Source organism: Microcaecilia unicolor, chromosome 4 (assembly GCF_901765095.1).
Source record: "Microcaecilia unicolor chromosome 4, aMicUni1.1, whole genome shotgun sequence".
Lineage (NCBI taxonomy): Eukaryota > Metazoa > Chordata > Amphibia > Gymnophiona > Siphonopidae > Microcaecilia > Microcaecilia unicolor.
Window position 1 is genome coordinate 122,997,735 of NC_044034.1, and position 20,292 is coordinate 123,018,026.

At 41.2% G+C, this 20,292-nt stretch overlaps 1 protein-coding gene across 3 annotated transcripts in view; it reads left to right on the forward strand.

Annotated features, from left to right (window-relative positions):
• TBC1D4 (TBC1 domain family member 4) overlaps positions 1-19,853 on the forward strand; it is a 271,276-nt gene extending 251,423 nt beyond the window's left edge. For all 3 annotated transcript variants that reach the window (XM_030200605.1, XM_030200606.1, XM_030200607.1), the window contains 4 exons: positions 6,314-6,473; positions 8,311-8,480; positions 14,155-14,331; positions 19,606-19,853. In XM_030200605.1, the coding sequence (XP_030056465.1) occupies positions 6,314-6,473; positions 8,311-8,480; positions 14,155-14,331; positions 19,606-19,839 (741 nt within the window). In that variant the 3' untranslated portion in view covers positions 19,840-19,853. The remainder of the gene's footprint in view (positions 1-6,313; positions 6,474-8,310; positions 8,481-14,154; positions 14,332-19,605) is intronic.
• The last annotated feature ends 439 nt before the right edge of the window (positions 19,854-20,292 follow it).

Genomic DNA, 20,292 nt, shown 5'->3' on the forward strand with positions numbered 1-20,292 from the left:
CGGCCATATAGATGGCCGGCGCCGTTCGATTATGACCCTTCACGTGTATCTCTCTCTTCCACACTCTGAAAATGAACTCCAAGGTACAGACATCAAAGTAGGAGGCAAGTGGAGAGAACGGAAGGGGAGAAGAATCTTCCCTTAAAAACATTAATGGCGGAAGGTCATTACCTTGCTAGCGCCCGTTTCATTTCAGTGAGAAACAGGTTTTTTTTATTAGTATACTATAATGGATTATATAAACAATATGGTAATAAACATATATACAAAATATATATAAAAAAGGTAATTATAAATAATATAATTTTAACAAAACAAGATGACCAGGATGTGAATCGTAAATTTTCAATGGTTTCTCTAAAAATGACTAACCTGTGTAGATATGTTAGAGCCCAAATGTAGCAAAGAATGCTTCACAAATGTGCTGAAAATGGATACAGTCTATAAACAGAAAAGGATCAATTTGTTTCAAAAAAGATCAGCATACATACTCTAATTTATGGGGAAAAAACATAAACAAAACTTTTCACATGACACACATGGTCACAACAAGTTACACCAACCATTGACATGTCGTAAGTGGGTGTGTCTATAATTGCTTTGGCACATTTAAATACATTTATTAAGCATAGCCCATTGTGGCAACTACATCTTGGAGCTAAGTTATAGAATTGCCCCGTTTTTTAATTTTTTGTTATTTTGAGCCTCATTTAATAAGCTGCCTAAAGGTTTTGCAATTACTGGAAAAACATCTGCATTTACTATGTGGTTACTGCAGACAAAAAGTAGTTACTTTATGTTAGTGCAGGTACTCCCAGATTGTATATGATATATATTGAATCTCTTTATCAAATTATTATTTTACCAATATGGGGGGGAAAAGACTTCAGTATGTTCAATGTCTTCTTAGTCTCTTGACAAATTGAAAACAAATTGATTTTATGTCCCATCATCAGTCTAAAAACCTCTACTTGCCTTTATTAATTCAGATTATTTTTTCTCAAACTTTTGTTTCTATTTTAAACTTGTGTTCTTTACTTTGTTTATAAAAATAAATCAACTAACGTTTTCCCCTCAGTGTTCATATTTTCCATTGATGAAATATACTTTCCAGCAATGAAACATACTTTTCTGATAAACTTTGGCATTAATTGGAACAATAAACTTAACTTTCAGTGGCTTTTTCAATATTGGCTCAGCTCTACAGAGCCTCTCCGTTTCACATAAGTGCGTCCTCAGGAGCCACCAACCAGTTTTCGCCCAAAATAACTTATTCCATCTGGGGAACTAAAACAAGCATTCAATAATTTCATTAATCTGGTCTTATGGCAAATAATATAAAAATTACAGATCATTTTTCAAGATTTTACCTGAAAATGATGGAAGCTGGGCACCCAGATGCTGTTATAGAATTCACATTCAATGTGCTGCATTTTGGCATCTAAATTTTGATGCCCTTTATAGAATTGTCCCCTCTATGTGTAAAAATGTATTTCAAATAACTAGAGTTGGTATAAGCAAGGCATGCTTGATTCCAGCTCTCTTCAGAATACAGGGTGACTGGTATCTAATGATGCTGGCATCTTGAAAACATCTTAAGATTTCTGAGGCTAGGGAATGAGTAGGAAAGAGAGAGGGAGGTTTGAACTGACCAGACATGAACTGGAGATCAGAGAACAGCCATACAGAACACCTTGTCAATACAAAGAGGTCAGAGCTGGCTCAACTATTGACTGATTGTGTTACTTACACATCATCCCTCTTTTCTGTCTTGCTTTCAACACCTTGTGACTTATGCAGTTGATGCCCTACAATGAGTCTCTGCATCTGGCCCTACATACCTCCACATCCTCCATAGGCCATACCCAAAAAAGGTGTCAACTAGAAGGGGGTGTATGTCAAGGTTGTTGGAGTTCAGAAATTCATTTGAGTGATATGTCTGGCATAAGCACCTCTGTTTCTGGGGATCTGTGAATGGGCATGGTTTAAACCTTTTAACTCTTTCAGAGATTGGCAGGTAACATCATAATGTTCAGGAAGACATGTAAAATCTGGCTGGTTTGCAAGGCTTTTCCTTAGAATGCTGGTATCTGTAGGTTTATAATTTTAGGGGAGTGAAGTTATCAATGTGGGCTGCTGTTGATGAGTTATTTTACTGTTAACTCAGTTTATTAGTAACTAGTTCTCAATGCAAAAAAATGGGACCTGTGCTAAAATAGCATGAGTTGGGCTAAAATAACCCGTCTGATTGGTAGCCCACATTGATAACTCCCACCCTACCTCCATGTTAATGGTTCCCCCCCAGATTCTATATAGTGCGCCTAGAGATCCGTGCCGAAATCCAAGCGGATTCCATAACAATGCGCGTAACTTAACAAGCTAATGAGCGCTGATAACAGCACTTAACAAGCAATAATGAGCACTAATTGGCACTAATTAGAATTTATGCGCAGAACTTGCTAAGTGTATTCTGAAATGAAGTGTGCCAAACTCCTAACATGCACAGGCAATAGGGGTGTGGTTATGAGTGGGGAAATGTGAGTTTCTTGAGCATTCCAGAATTTATGCGCATAGTTATAGAATATAGCCCAGTGCGCATAAATCTATGCTTCGGGATTTACTTCACATTTTTGTTGATATAAATGGATGCGTGAAGTTTTACGCGCTGAGATTTCAACTAAGCGTATTCTATATACCGCGCCTAAATCTAGGCGCCAGTTATAGAATATGCTTAGTTGGCACTTTCAGTGCTTATTTTTTAGGTGCCATATATAGAATCTCCTCCTTTATGCTTACACATTTTTAATTGTTGTAAGCTGCCTGGATCCTGTTTACCTGCTTGAGAACCTTTGTTAAGATGGCCACTATCTAGTGGTCTTGGAATCAGCCAGCTCCGGTGACCCTCACAAGAAAAGGACCGAATCGGGCTGTGCACACCCCGAGCGGACCACGGAGACTACCGGACTGACAGCGGATACCGACCCAGGTCTAACTTCGACCAGAGGGCCAAGCGGAGATCTCACCTGGTGATCGAGGTGAGAACGTGAGGCGTTGAGGCACCATGGGGACCTCCAGACCACTGGGCTGCTGTACGGGCCATCGAGCGGAGTCGCTACGTTGGGCTGCCGCACGGTGAGTCACGGTGAATAATCGCTGCTGACCCAGATCGAGGAGCGGACCGGTCGGGCCTGGCGAGGGTCTGCAGAGGACAGTGTGTTGTCGACGTGCCTCAGGGTCAGCGCATCTGGAAGGAGCCGCACAAAACTGCTGTCCCAGACCGACACACCACGCTACATTGCGACGCCCTGCTGCACTGCGACTGAGGCGGACAGACGGCTGGGGGAAACGGCTCCCCACCACAATCGAACACTGACCCAGGCCGAACTCTGACCAGAGGGCCAAACGGAGATCTCACCTGGTGAGAACACGAGGCGTCGAAGCACCTCGGGGACCTCCAGATCGCTGGGCCGCTGTACAGGCATCGAGCGGAGTTGTGGCATCGGACTGCCGCATGGTGAGTTGCAGACGGCCCAGTGAAACAGCTCCCCCCTATAAATCAAAAGGAAACTTTATTGCTGAACAGACAAACAAAATAGCACTCTGGGTCTGTCATAGGCTCAGGGCTTAACATGGCAGCAAGCACGCTAACAGTGGTTTCTCCTCTCTTCTTGTATAAATCCGGGTCTGGCTCTAGTTAGGAAACTCAAGTTTGGATCTTCATGAATAAAGAAATGCACTCTATTACCTTTGCAGTCTTTTGCTTCTTCTCTTGTAACCCCTGGGAATTTTCTCTTTATCCCCTGGTGCAAACCTTGGAAATAGGGCCAATTCTTGCTTCCCTGGGTCTCTCCACAGGTATTGCAGCCCAGCCAACACCTTGGAAGGATTCTTCACTCGTGGTCCTCCTCCAGATCTTTATATTCGGGGGTCTTGCAACTGGAAACCTCTTTCCTCAGGGCCATAATCTACTCTGCTCCAGGGCATTTAACCACCTCTTGGCCTGAGCTCCTGCTCCTCACAGCCTATTATTATTATTTATTATTTGTAGCATTTGTATCCCACATTTTCCCACCAATTTGCAGGCTCAATGTGGCTTATTTCCAGGTAACAGATTTACAAATGGTATTGCGTTAAGGTGCATACATACATGGTAACATACATGGAACATAACATATATGGAATAGATCATGGTATATGTATATATATACCATGTGCGTACATGCATGATAAAGAAGAATACATTATGGTATTGCATGAAGGTTTCTGAGTAATAAATTGGATTATAATCTACATTAGGTCATCGACTATAGAGAGACCCTGTTTGACATAAGGTTTAGGGTGGTAGTGTTTATCATGTGATAAGATTTTGGTTTTGTATAGATCGTGTGTAGTGTTGTTATTTAGTATTTAAGATGGGTGTTTATGGTATGCCTTCTTGAAGAGATCTGTTTTCATTAGCCTTTGGAAAATGGTTAGGTCTTGCGTTGTTTTTATGGCCTTCGGTAGAGCATTCCATAACTGCGTGCAGATGTATGAGAAGCTGGTCGCGTATGTGGATTTATATTTTAGCCCTTTACAGTTAGGATAGTGGAGATTGAGGTATGTGCGTGATGATCTCTTTGCGTTCCTCATAGGCAAGTCTATGAGGTCTGACATGTAGGTCGGGGCTTCCCCGTGAATGATTTTGTGGACCAGGGTGCAAACTTTGAACGCAAGTCGTTCTTTTAATGGGAGCCAGTGTAGTTTTTCTCTTAGGGGTTTGGCACTTTCATATTTCGTTTTCCCAAATATGAGTCTGGCTGCTGTGTTTTGAGCGGTTTGAAGCTTCTTAATGATTTGTTCTTTGCATCCAGCATAGATGGCATTGCAGTAGTCTAGATGGCTTAGCACCATTGATTGTACTAGGCTGCGGAATACTTCCCTTGGGAAGAAAGGTTTGATTCTTTTAAGTTTCCGCATTGAGTAGAACATTTTCTTTGCAGTATTTTTCGCATGGTCTTCGAGTGTGAGATTTCGATCAGTTGTTACTCCCAGAATTTTCAGGCTATCTGAGACCGGAAGGATGTAGTCTGGGGTGTTTATGGTATTGGGTTTGATTGTGTTGTATTGTGAGGACAGGATGAGACATTGTGTTTTTTCTGCGTTTAGCTTTAGTTGAAATGCGTCTGCCCATGAGTTCATTGTTTGGAGGCTGTGTATGATTTCATTTGTGATTTCGGTTATGTCTTGTTTGAACGGGATGTATATCGTGACATCGTCTGCATATATGTATGGGTTGAGTCCTTGGTCAGATAGCGATTTGGCTAAAGGTGTCATCATTAGGTTAAAAAGGGTTGGTGAGAGCAGTGATCCTTGTGGTACTCCGCATTCAGGTTTCCATGGTGTTGATGTTTTTGATTTGGAAGTCACTTGATGATAAGTTCTTGTTGTTAAGAAGCCTGTAAACCATCTTAGTATGTTTCCTCCAATCCCGAAGTAGTCTAGGATGTTCGAGAGTGTTTGGTGGCTGACCATGTCGAACGCACTGGACATATCGAATTGTAGTAGTAGCACATTGTTCCCAGTTGCAATTAGTTGCTTAAATTTGATTATGAGAGTGGTTAGCACTGTTTCAGTGCTATGGTTGGATCGAAATCCTGACTGTGATTTATGTAGTATTGTGAATTTGTTTAGGTAGTGGGTGAGTTGTTTGGTTACCATACTTTCCATTAGTTTTATTATCAGGGGGATGGATGCTACTGGTCGATAGTTGGTTGTGTCATTTAATTTCTTCTTTAAGTCTTTGGATATGGGTGTAAGTAATATACATGGCAGGTTAGCGCCACCTGCCGTAAAGTGGCTTAACTGCAACATCAGTGTGGGAGTGTTTCAGGGACATGTACTCCCTCACAGTACCTAAATGCCAGACATATGCATGTAACAAAGTATTCTATAAGTTAGGTGTATAGGTGTGCATGCCGCCCATACTTCTCCTTGGCTGCATCCCTGTGTACGCCTCCCCCCCCCCCCCCCCATGTAAATACACACTATATAAGATGTATTTATAGCGTAGTACTTAGATGGAAATCTGGTACATACGTTCATATATACTAGTATTCAAACATGTATGCATGTAAATGTTGGCATGTGTTTTATAGATTGTCCCTTAATGGGCCTGATAGGCAGTGGTTATCATATTAATTTGAATACCTTGTAAACATGTCTGTACACAGGACAAATTATGAATAAAGGTAATAACAGAGAAGAACCTTCCACTAAAGAAAAGAGAAAACTAATAGCTTTATTCTTCTTTGTGCCTTCAAAATTGAATCAGATCCAGATGTACCAGCTGTCCAGACTCCTCCATGACTATCACCGAGACCTTTATAATCATCTGGAAGAGAATGAAATCAGCCCCAGTCTCTATGCTGCGCCTTGGTTCCTCACACTCTTTGCTTCCCAGTTCTCTCTCGGATTTGTAGCCAGAGTTTTTGGTAAGCTATGCTGAGCCGCTGTGTGTAATGAAGCTCTCAAAATCTAGTCAAGATGTAAGTTAGTTGAGTCAGAAAAAATACGACACCTGCAAGTTAACATATATATATATATATATATATATATATATATATATATATATATATATATATATATATATATATATATATATATATATCTATATATCTATATATATGTATGTATATATATATATATATGGTAACATAGTAGATGATGGCAGATAAAGACCTAGATAATTCATCCAGTCTGACCAACAAGATGAACTCATGCCATATGATATGATGTGATTATAACATATGCGTACTTGATCTTGATTTGTACTTGTCACTTTTGGCTTAATTTTCAACTACTGGAGTTGCTGTCAAACCTAGTCCAGCCCAATCAAATCTGTCTAGCCATAATTGGGATGTAGATCTTAAACGTCTGCCCAGCATTAGCCTTGCTTAACCTTTATTTCTATGTTGATAAGACAGTGCAGTTGAGTTGGAACTCAGAGTGGGGGAATCTGTGTTAATCCTGAGAAAATAGACTGGGTCAGCTTACCTTTCTCCCCCATTTTTCTGGATTCTAGATGGACTGTGCTTTTCTATGTATATATACAGGGTGAGGAGAAAAAAATGCTAGCATTTTTTGTCATTTTCTCAGCAACCGCTTCGAGTTTCAACAAGAAATTATTTGTACTTATTTGGACATCATACTTATATTTGGACATCATACTTATGAATTACTATTAAACAACATTTAATTATTTGAAGCTATGTTGATGTTATTGACAGTTTGGTGTTATTACCTATCGATTTTTGCATGTTAAAAAGGTTTACCAGAGGTCTTGGTCTTTTACCAAAGATGGTATGCCAGTGGATTTCAGGTTATTGCACCGTCCTGTGTTCTCCTGATCTTCTATTTTGTCCATCAGCTCTTTATTAGCCGTCTCAAGGTTCCAGATCCGCTCCTCAAAATTGTCAGTTCAGCCCTCTTGCTGTGCAATGCAGTCCTTCACTCTTTCTTTATCTCCTCAATAGCTACCTGTATTTTGGACAGTACATCTTCCATAACCACTGTAAGATGTTTAGTCAGTTCCTCTACTGCAGTGTCATGAAGGGTGACAATTGGGCCTTCTGGAGCGTCGGCCACCTTGGAGTCCTGCATCTTAAGCTTATCCCTGACTCCCTGAGTAGCCTTGACAGATATAACTCTAAAGTATCACCAACCAAGTAGCTTCCAGGGTGCAAGAGATGGTGGTTTAAGTGACCTGTTCCCCACATAATCCACCTATTATCCAAAACTGTATCATCAGAAAGTGCTCCTCATCCAGAATTATCTGGGAAGATCAATTTTCTTGCAGCTTTGGCTCTAATTATTCCAGATAAACAGAGCTTAGTAGTAATAGTAGAAGTGTCTCCAGCTTTTTGTACTTTCTATACAACCTCCCCCCCTCACCTCATACCCATTCATTACCTTCTGTGTAACCTCTCCCCCCCCCCCCCCCCCCCCACCTGCTTCGTATCTAGCCGCCTTTAACCAGCTTACGGTGCACAGTACAGTAGTTTGGAGATGATCTGCTTTGAACACCAAGTCAGGGAGTAGCCAGAAGGAAAATGAGAAACCTAATTTTTGACCTGGTAAAAAAAAAAATACTTTTAGGTAATTTTGAGAAAGAAGTATACAGTGCTACTTAATGGTACTTTACTCAAGATAGTTTGTTAAAAATGAAAATTCTGATCAAACGTCTTTCATTTCTAAACCTGAACACAAACACAATAATCATTAGTAATTTGATTTGGTTTTAAGATAACATGTTTTGTTTCTTTTCCTCAGATATTATTTTCCTTCAGGGAACAGACGTTATATTTAAGGTGGCACTTAGCCTGTTAAGTAACAATGAAGCTCTTATAATGGAATGCGACAACTTTGAGAGCACTGTGGATTTCTTGAAGAACACGATACCAGACATGTCGAAGGCAAAAATGGAAAAAATCATTACCCAGGTCCATTTTTCTTTTTGCTCTGCTCTTTCTCTGTTTGTAATTTATTGCTAATGGATAATGTTGGATGAAATGAAATTGACTACAGTACCTACAGGACCCTGGCAGTTTCTATTTCAGAAATTTGTAAATGCTGATTATGTTGATGCTTGATATATTAAGCTAGGTTATTATGCTATGTAAGTATTTGCAATAATTCTCTGGTTATGCCTGATTGCTTTCGGAACTGTGATCTGTGTTGAACTAGTTTTGGAATATGCGGAATAGAAGAATAAATGCTATGCTATTCGATGCTATTCTTATAGCAAAGCTTCAATGGCTTAACGAGTTTACTAGCGTTTGTGAGACATGAACCAGTGTTCAACAAGAGGATTTGATCCTGGGGAACTGGGTTTTATTCCCACTGCAGGTTCCTGTGACTCTGGGCAAGTCACTTAACCCTCCAATGCCCCAGGTACAAAATAAGTACTTATATATAGTATGTAAACCGCTTTGATTGTAACCACAGAAAGGCAGTATATCAAGCCCTAGCCCCTTTCCCATTCACTGAAGGACAATGTTTGTGTTATGGAGCAGAACAGAATCTGACACAACCTCTGCATGGTACAGAGTTAATGACAACATCTTTCGGCAGGTGATTTATTACTCTTGTTTGTCGATTGGGCTCAGTACTTCTTCCAGGTTCACCAAGATTTCTTTCAGTTCTTCTGCATCTTCACCTTCGCAAGATGAAGAACAAATAAATAAATACATATTAGAAATGCAAATATAGAATGTCTTTGCAACATATAGACAGATGGTCTTCACAGGTAGATCTCTTACACCTTCTTCCGTAAAGACTGACGCATTCATTCAATCTCTCCGCTATGGCCATTTCTCCCCTGAGTACCCCTTTTGCTCCTTCATGAACTAACGGGCTCATGGACTCCCTCATCGGCTTTCTGTTTCTGATGTGTCTGAAAAAGGTGTTAATATGATTTTGTCTCCATGGCAAGTTTTTCTTCACATTCTCTTTTAGCCTTCTTTATCAATGCTTTGCATCTAAATTGACAGTTATTTCTTGTTTTCTTCATTCTCTGATGTTCTTTTGGTTCACTTTTGAGTTTCCTACCTGATGTCGACTTGCCATTCCATATTTCTTGCCTAAAAGAGGAGGATTGTCCAAGAAATGAAGCATGACGAATTTTTATACTTCTTGCATGTCAGAGAATGAAATAGGCTTCACCTTTAACACTCCTCAAAACCTCATAGCAAGAGGAACACCATTTGAATGCTGTGCTTACACTGCAGCCTTTTCTGATCCACTTTTGGAGTAAAATCTGGGAAAATTAGTCATCTTTGGCCCTTCTATTTCACTGCTTTATACTTTCTGGTCCTTCTAAGCAGCAGTTCTTTATGGCCTGTATAGGTCTAGTTACTTGGCGAGTCCCACATGTCTTGAGGTATGCCCTCCCTAACAAAATCTGGGGTGGGGAGGCTTCAGCAGTAAAAAGGCTCCTGCAAAAGTTTCTCAACATATTCTGCAAGGTTCCACGTTAGGAGTTAAAGACCAAGAAAGGGATCTGGGTGTTGTCATCGATAATACACTGAAACCTTCTGCTCAGTGTGCTGCTGAGGCTAGGAAAGCGAATAGAATGTTGGGTATTATTAGGAAAGGTATGGAAAACAGGTGTAAGGATGTTATAATGCCGTTGTATCGTTCCATGGTGCGACCGCACCTTGAGTATTGTGTTCAATTCTGGTCTCTGCATCTCAAGAAAGATATAGTAGAATTGGAAAAGGTGCAGTGAAGGGTGACTAAAATGATAGCGAGGATGGGACGACTTCCCTATGAAGAAAGACTGAGGAGGCTAGGGCTTTTCAGCTTGGAGAAGAGACGGCTGAGGGGAGACATGATAGAGGTATATAAAATAATGAGTGGAGTGGAACAGGTGGATGTGAAGCGACTGTTCACGCTTTCCAAAAATACTAGGACTAGGAGGCATGCGATGAAACTACAGTGTAGTCAATTTAAAACAAATCGTAGAAATTGTTTCTTCACCCAACGCATAATTAAACTCTGGAATTCGTTGCCGGAGAACGTGGTGAAGGCGATTAGCTTGACAGAGTTTTAAAAAGGGTTAGACGGTTTCCTAAAGAACAAGTCCATAAACCGCTACTAAATGGATTTGGGAAAAATCCACAATTCCGGGAATGTATAGAATGTTTGTACATTTGGGAAGCTTGCCAGGTGCCCTTGGCCTGGATTGGCCGCTGTCGTGGACAGGATGCTGGTCTCGATGGACCCTTGGTCTTTTCCCAGTGTGGCATTACTTATGTACTTATGCCATCGGACCAAACTCACCTTCCTTATAGGAGCCCAATAATTCTGATATTAGCCCTTCTGGACCAAATTCTCCAAGTCATTTATTTTATTCAAAAGTTTAGCTAAGGCAGAGTCATGCAAGTTTGTTTCTTTTTTCAGTAACGCCACCTCAACTTCTGCATCAGCTATATGTTTCTCAACCTGATCTAATCAGCGAACCACCGCTTGTAAGTCCACTCAGACCCCTGCTAAATCCACCTGTATTTTCCCCGAGTTACGCACTGAGAATTGCATTACCTTTTCTAATAGCCTGCAGAACAAACACCAACTCAGGATCATTTACTGTTCATTTACTGTTGGAGAAGCACTGCCAGGGGTGTCCAGTGGAGATGAGATTGCAGAGAGAGAAACCATTCTTGGTGGGCTAGGCATTCCTCCATTTGTCAGTTGCAAAGCAAGTTTTGAGGTTGGTAGATTAATTTGCTTCTTTGAATCACCTCGAGGTGGCATAATGTATATATTTATAACCAATAGCTAACAATATCAGATGAGGAGTTATTGCAAGCAATTAGGCCTGAGCCTTCAGCGGGAGCTCCAATGATACATCCTCACTCCTCCCCCCCAGTGCATCACCCCCACCGATACATCATCTCACTGGTGCATCATCCCCCCTGGCGCATCACCCATCTCCTCTCGAAGCGCATCATCCTCACCACATAGGGGTGTACGAAGCAGTAGCTCCGCTGGTCCCCTATCCCAGAACAGGAAGTAACATCAGAGTCGAGAGCTGCACAACTGCTCTGTGCACCCCTTTGCGGCGTGCACCTGGGGTGGACTGTTCCCACCTCCCTGCCCTTGGTACGCTACTGCCACTAGCTAATTCAGACCCAGATATTCAATATTGGACCATGTTAGCGGTGATACCTGGAAGTTATGAAGTGATAGCCGATATTCAGTGCTGTCCCGTAGCTAACTGGGAAAAGTTAGGACTGCTGTTTATTTGGTCCTGTTTGTCTGGATAGCTATGTAGGCACTGACACTTAATATTTCTGGTGCCCTCATAACTTCCTGGACCACCCTGACTCTCACCCCAAACCTCTCCAACTCTGCCTGAACAGTGCTATGGCAGTCAGAATGGATATTGATCAGCTCCACTGATAGGAGGAAATGCCCTATGGTGGATTAAAAACTAGTTGAAGGATAGGAAACAGAGAGTGGGGTTAAATGGGCAGTATTCACAATGAAGAAGGGTAGTTAGTGGGGTTCCTCAGGGGGCTGTGCTAGGACCGCTGCTTTTTAATATATTTATAAATGATTTAGAGATGGGAGTAACTAGCGAGGTAATTAAATTTGCTGATGACACAAAGTTATTCAAAGTCGTTATCTTGCGAAAGGATTGTAAAAAATTACAGAAGGACCTTACGAGACTGGGAGACTGGGCAGCTAAATGGCAGATGACGTTTAATGTGAGCAAGTGCAAGGTGATGCATGTGGGGAAAAAAGAACCCGAATTATAGCTACGACATGCAAGGTTCCACGTTAGGAGTTACGGACCAAGAAAGGGATCTGGGTGTCGTCGTCGATAATACACTGAAACCTTCTGCTCAGTGTGCTGCTGCGGCTAGGAAAGCGAATAGAATGTTGGATATTAGTAGGAAAGGTATGGAAAACAGGTGTGAGAATGTTATAATGCCGTTGTATCGCTCCTTAGTGCGACTGCACCTTGAGTATTGTGTTCAATTCTGGTCGCTGCTTCTCAAGAAAGATATAGTAGAATTGGAAAAGGTGCAGTGAAGGGCGACTAAAATGATAGCGGGGATGGGACGACTTCCCATGAAGAAAGACTGAGGAGGCTAGGGCTTTTCAGCTTGGAGAAGAGACGGCTGAGGGGAGACATGATAGAGGTATATAAAATAATGAGTGGAGTGGAACAGGTGGATGTGAAGCGTCTGTTCACGCTTTCCAAAAATACTAGGACTAAGGGGCATGCGATGAAACTACAGTGTAGTAAATTTAAAACAAATCGGAGAAAATGTTTCTTCACCCAACGCATAATTAAACTCTGGAATTTGTTGCCGGAGAACGTGGTGAAGGCGGTTAGCTTGACAGAGTTTAAAAAGGGGTTAGACGGTTTCCTAAAGAACAAGTCCATAAACAACTACTAAATGAACTTGGGAAAAATCCACAATTCCAGGAATAACATGTATAGAATGTTTGTACGTTTGGGAAGCTCGCCAGGTGCCCTTGGCCTGGATTGGCCGCTGTCGGGGACAGGATGCTGGGCTCGATAGACCCTTGGTTTTTTCCCAGTGTGGCATTACTTATGTACTTATCCCTTCCTCTTTTGCTCATTGGCCCCATCGTTTCTCACCTGTAATAGGTGTTTTCCATAGATCACAAGGTTGATCAAGCACACAGTTATTCCCAAAGAGATGCATTCATACTTGAGTTATGGAACTATGTGGGGAAGTTATCAACATGGGCTACGATTATTGTACTGTTACCTAGGTGTCATTGTATAAAATTGGGCCTATGCTAAAATAGCACAAGTTAGCGGTAAAATAACGTGTTACAGATAGCCCACTTTGATAACTACATCCCTAACTGAGGAGATCACTGTGCACAGGAAAGCCTGCGCTTGCTCAGAATTCTGCACTAGTTCTGAACTCTGGGACAGTTGTTTCCTCGGGGCTGTTGAATGAGGTCACCCACTGGTGTGCCTGATCAGTCCTGCTGTTTATGGAAAACACGTTACAGTTGATAAACAATGCTGTCCGTCCATCTATCTATCTATATGTTGCAAAGACATTCTATATGTATTTATTTATTTGTTATTTATCTTGTCCTTCCTTGCTGTGCACCTTGGACAGCCCAGATCTGAATGCAAAGCAGGACTCAGTTTTATGATTTTATTTATTTATTTGGCGCTCGATATACCACAGTATATTAGTACTAGATATCTATGCGGTTTATGTAGGTTAAATCAAGTTATAGGAGGAGATGGAAAGTTAGGAAGGGACTGGTGGAGGAAAGGATCAGGGCTGGGAAAGGCCAAAAGCATTGGTAAAAAGGTACATTTTGAGCTGATTTTTGAAGGCAGAGAGAAATGGTTGGGTTTTAATATAGAGTGGTAATAAGTTCCAAAGCTTGGGTGCAATATAGCTGATAGCAGATTCCCTGGAGATGGTAAGATGTAGAAGGGAGTAAGATGGTAAGAAGGAGGGTATTACAAGGAGTTCCTGGTCAGTGGAGCAAAAGTGGTGGGATGGTGTGTATGGAATAAGAAGTTTACTGATGCAGAGAGGTGCTGAAGGAACTAAATCTTTATAAACTAATACAAGTTATTGTTTTAACTTTCCCCTTTCACAACAGGTTTTTGAGATGGAGATTTCTAAGCAGCTTCATGCGTATGAGGTTGAGTACCATGTACTTCAGGATGAGATGCTTGAGGCCTCCAATCCATGTGATGATGGAGAACATATGGAAAAATTGGAGCGGGTCAACAGCCAGCTGAAGAGACAGAACATGGATCTACTAGAGAAATTACAGGTCAGTGGATAATAAGTTGGCTAACGTTGCCGTTGAATTCTTTATTAGAGCATAGTGAAGAATTTAGACTCCTGTGTACTAAAGGGTGATAAGCTTTTGCACTTAATACTCACTGACTTCGAAATGTAAGACATTTTAGGTGCAAAACATCTTTGGTAACCTTTGAGGATGTTCTCTGGACTTTTGGGGAGACAATTGTGCCACTAACACAAGGGAAGCTCACTACCATACATTAAGGCAGTCAATAATGCGGAACACAGTTAGCGATGCCTCTTGATTTGGCATTAACTGTTCGGCATTATCTGCTGTATTAACTGTCAACATGTAATTAGAATCCCTATGTCAGCATCAAGGTGCAATCCCCACCCATTCCTTGCCCCTAATGACTATTTCTACATTAGTCCCCAAATTCTATAAATAGAGCTTAAAAATTTGTGCACAGTTTAATTGAATAACGAGCCAATTAGTGCTGATAATGAGGCCCTAACAATCAATTATCTGTGCTAATTGTCCTTAATTAAAATTTATGTATGCATTTTTAGGCGCCAGGATATTTGCGTGGCTCCAAAATAGGGACACAGTCATGGGAGGGTCATGGGCGGATCAGGGGCATTCCTGTAGTTTATGAGAGCAGTTATAGAATATAGATCTGCACCTAATGTAGGCGTGAGGATTTACACCAGGGTTTAGTTGGTGTAAAGTTAGGCGCAGTTCCCGATGTTAAGTGCTATTCTATAAATGGCGCCTAACTTTGAGTGCAGTTTATAGAATAGTGTTTAGTGCATTTTTTTGTGCCAATTTTTCAGTGCCATTTATAGAATTTAGTCCTAGTTGTTAAACACAGCAACTAGTGTGCACTTCATATTATGTGTGTTAACCATTCCTGCAGTTCCACACTGTTGGTGTGTTACCTCAGAAGGCCAGTTACCCCACATTAGAAATATCCCTTTTTTCACTGAAGATTAGTAAGAGAAAAGTATCTTAGGTTAAGTTTATTTGTTAACCAAACTGCAGGCTTAGCATGAGATATTTTAATCTTAATCCAAATGACTAGAAATACCTTCAAATCTGAAATTATCACAAATTGAGAAGTAGTTAACAGTTTTAAAACATGACAACTTTTGACCCAGTTTTGTCACCAGCTAAACAAAGGCTTTTAAAGATCTTTTTTTTTTTTTTGAGAAAAATAAGAACTTCTACAGTTGCATTTTTAAATATATTTCATATAAAAAAAAAATTTCGGGTCAGTATTCAGCATGGTTTAAGTGATCAGCATCCTGGCTGCCAATATTCAGAGACATTTAACTGGGCATTGCCACTAAATAACGGCTCTGAGCACCATGGCACTGCCTGGTTGGTGCTGGGACAGTCCGAGACAGAGTCAGGCAGGATCTGGCAGTTATGTGGGCATTGGCCATATTCTTTGCCTGCTTAGCTATGCTGGTGCCGGCACTGAATATCAGCCAGCACATGCATAACTTCTGGGTCGGCAGCTGACCCTGGATATTCTGTGCTGTTGAACAGCAACTAAAATGATAAAGAAGATGGAACTCCTCTCGTATGAGGAAAGGCTAAAGAGGTTAGGGCTCTTCAGCTTGGAAAAGAGTCAGATGAGGGGAGATATGATGGAGGTGTAGAACAAGTAGAAGTAAATCGATTTTTTACTCGTTCCAAAAGTACAAAGATTAGGGGACACTCAAGGAAGTTACATGGAAATACTTTTAAAACAAATAGGAGGAAAATATTTTTTCACTGAACGAATAGTTAAGCTCTGGAACTCTTTGCCGGAGGATGTGGTAACAGCGGTTGGCATATCTGGGTTTAAAAAAGGTTTGAACAAATTCCTGGAGGAAAAGTCCGTAGTCTGCTATTGAGGCAGACATGGGAAGCAACTGGTTGCCCTGAGATTTGTAGTTTGGAGTGTTGCCAGGATTTGGGTTTCTGCCAGGTACTTGTGACCTGGCTTTGCCACTGTTTGGAAAACAAGATACTGGGCTAGATGGACCATTGGTCTTGACCCAGTATGGCTACTTTTATGTTCTTATGTTATGGACATAGCCCAGCACTGAATGTCTATATCTGGGGTCAAATCTGCCTGTAGCTGTCAGCGACTTGAAAACCACTGACCCTTTCTGAATACATCTTAATTAATTTTGATAGTTCTGGGCCTGATATTGAATCAACACAGTCACCAGCTTATGTTAAACTCCAGTGCAGGCACTGAGTATCTGCAGATTATTTTAGGCTTCCTATTCAGCAGGCCTAAACTAAATGCATATGTCATGTGGAGAGCAGTTGAATATTGCTGCTATCCGTGTCATTTTCAGTTCTTCCTCATTCCACCCTAAAGTTGCCCTCTTATTATATGTTTAGTGGATGGGATTTGAGAACCTGGGGAACTGAGTTCAATTCCCACTGTAGCTCCTTGTGACTCTGGGCAAGTCACTTAACCCTCCATTGCCCCAGGTACAAAATAATTGCCTGTGTATAGTATGTAAACTGCTTTGATTGTAACTACAGAAAGGACGGAAGACCAAACGACAGCCGGCGTGGTTAAAAAGTAAGGTGAAGGAAGCTATTAGAGCTAAAAGAAAATCCTTCAGAAAATGGAAGAAGGAACTGACTGAAAATAATAAGAAACAGCATAAGGAATGTCAAGTCAAATGCAAAGCGCTGATAAGGAAGGCTAAGAGGGACTTCAAAAAAAAGATTGTGTTGGAGGCAAAAACACATAGTAAAAATTATTTTAGGTATAGTAAAAGCAGGAAGCCGGCAAAAAATCGGTTGGACCGCTAGATGACCGAAGAGTAAAAGGGGCGATCAGGGAAGACAAAGCCGTAGTGGAGAGATTAAATGAATTCTTTGCTTCGGTCTTCACCGAGGAAGATTTGGGTGGGATACCAGTGCCAGAAATGGTATTCGAAGCGGAGTCAGAGAAACTTAATGAATTCTCTGTAAACCTGGAGGATGTAATAGGGCAGTTCTTCAAACTGAAGAGTAGAAAATCTCCTGGACCGGATGGTATTCATCCCAGAGTACTGATAGAACTGAAAAATGAACTTGCGGAGTTATTGTTAGTAATATGTAATTTATCCTTGATTTTGAGCGTGGTACCGTAAGATTGGAGGGTGACCAATGTAACGCTATTATAAAGAACAAAATTACAGAGCATTACAGTGATCATAATATGATCGGATTTGATATTAGTGGTAGCCCAGTGGTAGTTCTGGATTGGTGTGCGGCAAGCTGGTTGCTGAGCACCAACCCTTTAGGAAAAGGTCCCCACACTGAATTGACACTATAAGGTGGAACAAAGGTGGAGTTGTAATGTTCACTTATACAGGGGAATTCTATATCTGGCGCCTGGTGTTATGCGATATTTCTGTGCTGATTTTTCAGCGTGGAAAAGCGTTATAACGTAAACAAGGCGCCACAGTGACCCAAAAATGGAAGATCCACTCGGAACTGCACTTATGCACCCAGTTATAGAATAGCGCCTAAGTGTTTCCACGTAGATCTAAAAAGGGGGGAAATGGGCGGGGTAGGGGTGTTCCTTTAAAATGCGCACTATTATAGAATTTGGGGGAGACGCGCCTAACTTATGTGCCAAGATTTACATCTGGGTTCAGTTGGTGTAAATCCTCTGGGTGCAGATCCCGACGCTATTCTATAAACGGCGTCTATCTCAGAGTACATTTTATAAAATATCATTTAGCGCCGATCTTTTGGCACCATAGACAGAATTTACTCCATAGTGTATAAAATATGCGGGCACATGTATAGAGTATATGCACGCACTCACACCATCGTCAGAACTGGTGTAAATTCATGTGTTGGCACTTCTTCGCCATTCAGGGTGGCTCTTTGAGCCTGTTTATAAAGGCACATAGGCATCTTTTTTGGATTTCTTGCATAGGCTTCCTTATAAAATCAATTCCAAAAATTTGTAAATGTGTAATCACAACGCCTCCTCTGCTCTACTCATGCTGTGTCCCTGGGAATACCTGCATGATCATATAACAGTAGGCACACACTTTCCATGCACGTAGTTATTAAATGTGCATGCCTCCGGATTCTGTATACGGCGATGAAATTTCAGGGCCAAACATTTGAGTGCGGATCATAGATCCACGTGCAAATTAATTGGCTAACGGGCCAATTAACATCAATAATCGGGTCCTAACAATCAATTATTGATGTTGATTGGCATCCATTAAAATTTGCACGCACATCTAGATGGCATGGCGACTATGCTCTCGCACCTAACTCAATAGGGGATATGCCCGTGGGAGGGGGCATGGATGTGTCAGGGGCGTTACAGAAACTTGTACACGGAGTTACAGAGTAGACCCATATCCGTGCCAAAATGGCCGAAGTTGAGCTCCGGCATTTACACCAGTTACACCAGTGCTCAACTTTTGAAATGGAAATGGTCTCTAAGCCCTATTCTATAAATGATGTGCAACCTGGAGCACCATTTACAGAATAGTTCTAGAATCCCCTCCATGGTGTGCAGTCAATTTCTGCAGGCTTTAGACTTTGAAAAAAGGTAAATAAAATGACCCCCTTGAATTTATAATGCCATGATAACAGCTTCTATTTTGTACAATTTACCACTGGCCACGACAGTTATGGATTTTACTTATAAGGGACCGATATTCAGACTATGGTAGTTAGCCTGGCTAACTCTTCCAGTCATCACTAAACCTGGGTACACAATGCCAGGCCGTTTCTGGAGACTGGCATTGAATATCCGGTTTGTTTTTGGCCGGTTAGAAGATAACCGGCTACATTGATATTCGGACTTAGCCGGTTATCTTCTAACCAGCCAAAGATATCCCATGCAATCAAATATAGCTGCTAAATTGGGGCTGAAAATTGGCAGATATATGGTTATGTTGGCCGATATAACCGGCTATCTGCTAACTGGTGATAGTCAGTGGGAGATAGCCGACTGTCCCCCGCTGAATATTGCTGGATAGCCGGCCAGGTGCCAATCCTGACTGGTTAAATGCTTTTGAATATCAGTGGAATAAGCTTTAGTGAGTTTTGATTAATTCCCCCAAAAAACAGATCTCTTGCACATCTGCCACTCAGCCATCTCTCTAGTGTTGTTCCGCCAATGTAGAAATACTGTAAACCAAAAGCTGTTTTAAGTGCAGGAATTAAGAAAAGCATCTGAACCAACTAATTGCAAAAGAAATATTACCAAAAACCATTTGTGTTGCAAAAAAAAACAACAACCCAAAGAGCATCTGTTTTTGGTTTTGACAGGTAGCGCATACTAAAATTCAAACTTTGGAGTCCAGCATTGAAAATATTTTGTCTCAGGAGAACAAAATGAGGAACTTGATACGCTCACTGGAACACGACAAGGTGGCTTATCAAAGCATCGTGGAAACCATGGGGAAGTACTTGCCCGCTGAAGCGTTAGCCGAGTGTGAACTGCTGCTTAGGGAAATCAGCTGTAGCCCAAACAATAAGACAAAGCCAGGAAATAAGCCATAAAGACAGCCTCGGCATGCAACACAATTTCACACATCACAGGCAAGGAAAGTTGCATGCAGGTAATGGACACCATGGTTCTGTTGTCGCTTGAAATCATTGCTGCCTCTGTAGAGCAGCAAGGCAAGCCTGTGTAATCTCGGTATGCAAGTCCGAGGCTATTCGGATGTCTTTTTATACGACTGTGTATATGCATCTTAAAAAAGAACTTTCAATCAGTTATAATTTGTAGATGTATGTTTGCCATTGAATAAAGGGAAAAAGGTCACAGATTTTCACTAGTCATATCCAGGGTGATGGTAGATTTTGAAATTCACTCTTCTGCTGCTTTTTTTGGTCTTTGTAGTTAAAGGAAAGAATTGTGTCTTTATATGTATTCACACACACACACACATACACATATATGTATATATATTGAATAATACTTGAAGAAATGAATGTATTTTTATCCAAAGA